Below are 5,584 nucleotides of genomic sequence, written 5' to 3'. Positions count from 1 at the left end.
CAGCAAAGTGCGAAATGTTTCATAGTTAAGAAAGCTCCCGACTATAACTGGTTAACTGAAGAGAAAAACCTAAATGTTTTCTAGGCCACAACCAGGGGAAATGCCACACTAGGGCCACAGTTAACTACAAGGTGGAGACCAAAAGGTGAGCTGAATCATAAACTTATTTTTTTTCCTGTTTTATGACAAAAAGACAGCAAAACGTGGCTGTCCTCTACTGCTGCCACTACAGATCGCATCAGTGGGAGCTTTCAGTTCGAATAGGCCATCACTGCTGTCTGGAGAGAAATACACCTCAACAAACAGGAGAGCAGCAAGAATCACGGGCACTGGGCTTCGAGTCACACAAAAAGTGCGTTGGTGCCGCAGGGAAATGGTGGAACAGGTACTATCACCAAGGAAAGGATAAACCACACTTGGGTTTGCAGTTCTTCAGGGAGCCATTTGACTGGTGAAGTCAGAGGTTTTGGCCAGTGTGTGATGGTTGTGTCGGACTGAACCTGCCATCGCACAGGCAGCCTCAGAGCAGGTGGGACCTCATCTGCCTGCGTTACCCTCTGAAGGCATTTCAGTACAAGGAGCTCGGCTCTGCGGAGGCAGACCTGCTAAATAACCGGTACAGTGCCGCAGTCTCCAGCCCCGGTATTAACCCCTGTCTTCAGTGGGAATGATTCGCTTCCTCCTGATTACCATGACACAGTAACGATGGTCTTTTCACACCCTCTGATTTCTCTGATGGCGATCCATAAAACGTAAAGGAGTCACCACCTTAATTACAAGCGAAGTTTATTGAAAACAAGGTAAAAATCACTGCACTGGACAACACAGCGTGAGAGGTATGTTTTCCGTGGACACTCGACACCGAGACTCTAGCCAGCAGAGCAATCACCCAGCTCCGCCTGCCCCACAGGCAAGCCCACTTCCTCACTTAAATACAAGCCCTGTTTTAAATGCTAGCTGTAGCCACGGAAAATAAAGCAGCTTGCATCTGAAACACCACGTTAGAAATCACTTACTAAGCACCAGCTTAACAGTATTTGCGTGCACCACTCAAATGATCTTTTTGCCCTCCCTCCCTTTATACCTTATTGACTGATTTGTGGGGTTTGTTGGTTTGGTTTTGTTTTTTTTTTAAACATTTAATTCTTCCTTGGTACAAAATGTATCCAAAACAAAGGCAAAATATGTAAACACCTTGCTGTGGAAATGCTCAATGCTGCTTCCTTGTCTCTTCACTGCCCAGGACCCGACAGACTCTTGTTCATGAACTGTCTCTTCACAAAGCAGATCCACCACTGCAGAAGGAAGAGCAAAGTCAGAACATATGCAGAAGCGGTTTCCACTGATGAACAAAGCAGTGAGTTCAAAGTATTCGGCCCGTGGCAGATAACAGTGTTAAGGCTCCAGTTTTGCACATACAGTTTTCCACACTGGTCTCTACTGGAATTTAGGTGAACAAGACAGGAATGGACCCAGTGAATTTATAATATACGACTCTGGATTAAAGTGGCACATTTCTTATTTCTATTGTTTTCTTTTTATTGCTTATTCCAATACATTTATGCCAATTTAATCATAAACAAGAGATGGAGCTACGCCATCGAAACTAAATTAGCCTCAGTAATTTCCATATGAAATGCAGCCACATTTGCACATGAAATACATGAACAGTCAGGAGGTAATTCATGCATCGATTAGCTATTTTTTTTCTTCATCTGGATATGAGGCAAAAGGGTCGACTTGAAAGCAGCTGTCAGGTCAGAACTGCCTGGGGAGAAAAACAGCTCCACTCATGCCTCTGAATTTCCATTTGCAAACCTGGCCAAGAGCAGACGCGCGATACTCTGAAGAGTTGAACCAGACGCTGCTTATTGCTGCCCTGCTTTTCAAAGTGACGCGCACTGGCACTCGCTGTATCCCCGCATTACAGATGAAGTTGTTTGGTAACTTGCAGCCTGCTGTTTCACCAGCCTTGTGAAACCAGGGCAGCTTGCGCCTAAGTCACCTGCACCTGATCCCTCACCCCATCGCCTCACTCCTCACACCTCTGAGAAGACGCCAACCCTCTCATTAAACCTGTGATGCTGGCGTTAAACTCTTACCTTACTCGGCTTGTCACTCTGAGGATCAAATACTTTTTCACACAGGCGAAGACCAGTTTCTTGCCTGAGCTGCTGCAGGTAGGCCCTCATCACCTCTGAAACAGCACAGCAAAACCCAGCGTGAACTGAGGCAGCACCAAGTCAAACCAAATTTAACCGGGAAGCGCGAGGTACCGCTGTGTCAAGCAGGAAGGGAGTTTTCACATCTGCAGGTATGTGTTGGCTGGCTGAGTTATTTTTATGATTTATGGCCATACTTGGGATTTTTATGAGATTTGAACCAGTAAACAGGATCTTCCAAACTGTTTTCTTCTCTCAGTTACCTTTGCTCAAAGGGCAGACTCAGACCCCTTCTTCACTCGTTCTGTTGGATCTCTGGATCCAGGGGAGCCACTGAGCTCCCCAGGTCAGAAACTAGAGCTGCTGCTGCCCCCAGAAGACAGAACTGCCGATTTAGGAGATTCAGTTTTAAAGGTGATTTTTCTAGCTGCAGTCACAAAAAATGCAGTTCGTCAAGGATGAGCCTGAGGAAGCCTTTGGAGGCCCTGGACCAGCCTTACCTTCCTCCTGCTTGTTGGCAGGTTTGGCGTAGATGGCGTTAAGCGGGAAGCCGGGCTCCCCAGGGATGGGGAAGTTCGTGATCCCCAGGGTGTACATTTCTTTCTCTCCTTGGCCTTTGGAGTTACACTGGAAGAACCAGGCACACAATGGATTAACAGTTATAAACAAAAGCTGACGGAGTGTTAGACCCAAATATTTTACCAATGTCTAACACAAAAACTCATCAAGGACCGTAACGAACGTATCTTTGGAGATCCACAGCCTTGGCGGTTCTGTGGCTCTGACAACTGGGATGAACAGGATTATTTGTGCCACTGAGAGAAGAATAGCAGCAAATCCCTTCCTAGGTACAATCCCCAGTACAGACTCAGTTTCCCTCCTGCACAAAAATTTGCTTTTCTTACCTTTTGCAGCTTTTTCAAGCACTCAGAAATGTAGAGGGTCACATAGATCAGTGTTCTGTCAGCCTCGTTCTGCAAAACAAGGGCAAGCGCTGAGCCCGGCCGCTCTTGGATTAAGGGAGACTTTATGGGATTGATAGAAAGTTTGAAACAGGAATGAGTTCAAGCCATTGTGGCCCACAATCTCCCCCTGAGAAAGGAACTTGCAGTTCATGGCATTTACCCAACTTTAAAAATTAAGTGGGAGAAAGGGGAGCTTTTGTTATCTGGTTGAATTACTTCTTTGAAAATAAAGTTATATTCACAGCACCAACCCTCCAAAGAACAACTCTATGCACAGGATCTCAAAAAATTACCTTAATTTCATAATTTTTGAAGAAAACATTAGCTTTGAAGTAGTAGATGGCTTCATCTATAATATCTGTGTCCTTAGCTAGCAAAAAAAGAAAGACAGAGTTAAATGGCGCACCATTATGTAACACTTGGTCATAACTTTTTCTTACTGAAATACCTCAGTAAGGATTATTGCAAAGGCAAAACCTTGGTGCTTACAAAAAGCAGAAGACAGTCCTATGTAACAGAGAACAGTCGCTGCCGTGTGAAATGCTCGTGAGCTCTGACCACAATATTTAAGCTGCCTACTCTTAGCAGGAGCTTTAACTCCCTTCTCCTCCTCCTCCTCCTCCCATGACTTCTCACCTCACGAACGGCAGCAGGGCAGCAGTTCCCCACTTTTCCACCAGTGGAGTAACTCACCAGAGTTTTAACAGAATACAAGTCTTCTCAGGACATGACAATTCTTTTGGAGAAAGGGCAGCACCACAGTCAGACAAAGTTCATTATCCTTTCTGAAAGCGGGAAGGTGAGAGGAACCCATAGTGGCACACTTACCCGTGACTTTCCCCTGCTCCTGCTTCCAGCTGAGACTGCTTAAGCCCAGAAACATCTCCTTTAGACTTCCTTTCTCAAATGGAACTGCTGCCAGGGGTAACATGCCTGGGAAGTGCTGCAGGGGTCTCTGTACGAGGCTGCCTGTGGACTCCGTCAGGCTGCTCCTAACTTCCATTTCAGAAGCCACTACTCCGACATGCTGCCTATCGCACTCCTTGTCCTCAGAGGAGTACTCCTCATTCTGCAGAGCAACTGCAGACCCAAAGCGCAAGTTGTCTGTAGCTAAACCTCAACTTCCTCTGATGGCAGAGGGTGGCAGAGGGTTCACACTGCCACATCCTCCTCAAAACCTCCCCAGGAGCACAGTCAGACCCGTGAGGAAGCACAGGAATAGTAACTGTAGGCTTTAATGTCTGAAACAACCAATGTAGCTGGAGCACAGTGCATATTTACCTGTGCGTAATTATTTTCTGTGATTTGCACAACCTAAGTATTTGAGAACTTTTTTCCTCCTCCATAAACTGCAAAGCACTTTGCATTTCCAGCCCGTGACTCTCATCTCATCACTCTTGCTAGGGCTGGCTTGGAGCAAACCATGAGACAATCTACGGACAGGCAGGGTTTCAGAGACTGTTCTGAACTTACTTTCCCGAGGCGCTGGGCCTTTGAACTGGCTTCTGCTGGGTAACAGCGCCATGTTCCCAATTAGCTTGGTGTCGGAGTCCATTAAAGTTGAGTGGTAAGCCTGCAGACGGGGGAGAAGGCTGGTCAGTACTGCCACTGAAAACACATTTCCGTGTCTGCTCCTGTGCCCTCCATGTCTTCATCTAACAGGGGTCAGGGTCTTCTTCATCAGTGATGCTTCCAGCAAATTTTCCTTTCACAACCCATCGCTGTTTTATCTGATTAGGCCCAGATCTCAGCACCGTTCTGGTGAAGACCATGACAGCCTCATCACTGGTACCATTCACAGTGGTGGGAGACAGGGTGAAACTGGTGCGGCCCATCTGCAGGTGCTGCTTCGTGTCCAGGCCACCTGACCCTGCTCTGCACAGCGACGAGGTGACAGCCCCGCTCTCTTGCCTAAGTCAGGGGCACTGCACAGTTCATTGGGAGTTAGTTGGTGATTAAAGAATAATGTATATTATTTTTATGTCCAGGAAATAATATTAGTCAATAATAAATAAAGCCAGGCTTAAGAGATACCCACACACGCAGACAAAGACCTTTCTGTGCACCCTGAACTTGTCTAAGTAAAACAAAAAATTCTTCCTGGTAAACTGGCATTTAACAAGAGATGAGTTCAGGTTTAGGCACTTCCCAGACGTTCCCACTATGCTGGGAAGCCTCCCCCTCCTCCTAGCCGAGGTTTTGCAGGTGAGAGGGAGATGCAACCGGGGAGCAGGTGAGCATCCCCGAGCAGAAAAGCAGTTTATTTCAACCAGAGGACGGTGGTGTGGCCAAAAGCGCAGCTTTTAGCACTCTGTCCCCCGCCTGAGCCGGGGGGCGCCACCCTCCCGACTGCGGGTGGACCCCGGCAGGAGGAGCAGAAAGAGGAAGAGGAAGAGGAGGGCGCTGGCCTTGCAGCAGCCTCTCAAGAACACCAATTCCCTGCTCTCTGCCGGGCTC

At 47.3% G+C, this 5,584-nt stretch overlaps 1 protein-coding gene across 1 annotated transcript; it reads right to left on the bottom strand.

Moving 5' to 3' along the window:
• Positions 1–763: 763 nt before the first annotated feature.
• On the bottom strand, positions 764–4,722 carry ARPC3 (actin related protein 2/3 complex, subunit 3, 21kDa). The gene is made up of 6 exons (XM_010145075.1): positions 4,601–4,722; positions 3,421–3,497; positions 3,068–3,136; positions 2,663–2,789; positions 2,103–2,197; positions 764–1,295 (listed from the first exon to the last, which is right to left on the bottom strand). The coding sequence occupies exons 1-6, from the start codon at positions 4,680–4,682 to the stop codon at positions 1,233–1,235; spliced, it is 513 nt and encodes a 170-aa protein (XP_010143377.1). The 5' UTR covers positions 4,683–4,722; the 3' UTR covers positions 764–1,232.
• Positions 4,723–5,584: the final 862 nt, after the last annotated feature.

This window comes from Buceros rhinoceros, unplaced genomic scaffold, assembly GCF_000710305.1.
Source record: "Buceros rhinoceros silvestris isolate BGI_N320 unplaced genomic scaffold, ASM71030v1 scaffold22081, whole genome shotgun sequence".
Classification (NCBI taxonomy): Eukaryota; Metazoa; Chordata; class Aves; order Bucerotiformes; family Bucerotidae; genus Buceros; species Buceros rhinoceros.
This window is presented reverse-complemented; position numbering and strand designations above follow the sequence as displayed.

Coding starts and splice junctions, on each gene's coding strand:
- ARPC3 (XM_010145075.1), bottom strand. CDS start 4,682: ATGGACTCCGACACCAAGCTAATTGGGAACATGGCGCTGTTACCCAGC. Junction 2,790..3,067: donor GCTTGAAAAAGCTGCAAAAG/GTAAGAAAAGCA, acceptor TGGTTCTTCCAG/TGTAACTCCAAAGGCCAAGG. Junction 2,198..2,662: donor TGCCAACAAGCAGGAGGAAG/GTAAGGCTGGTC, acceptor GTGCTGTTTCAG/AGGTGATGAGGGCCTACCTG.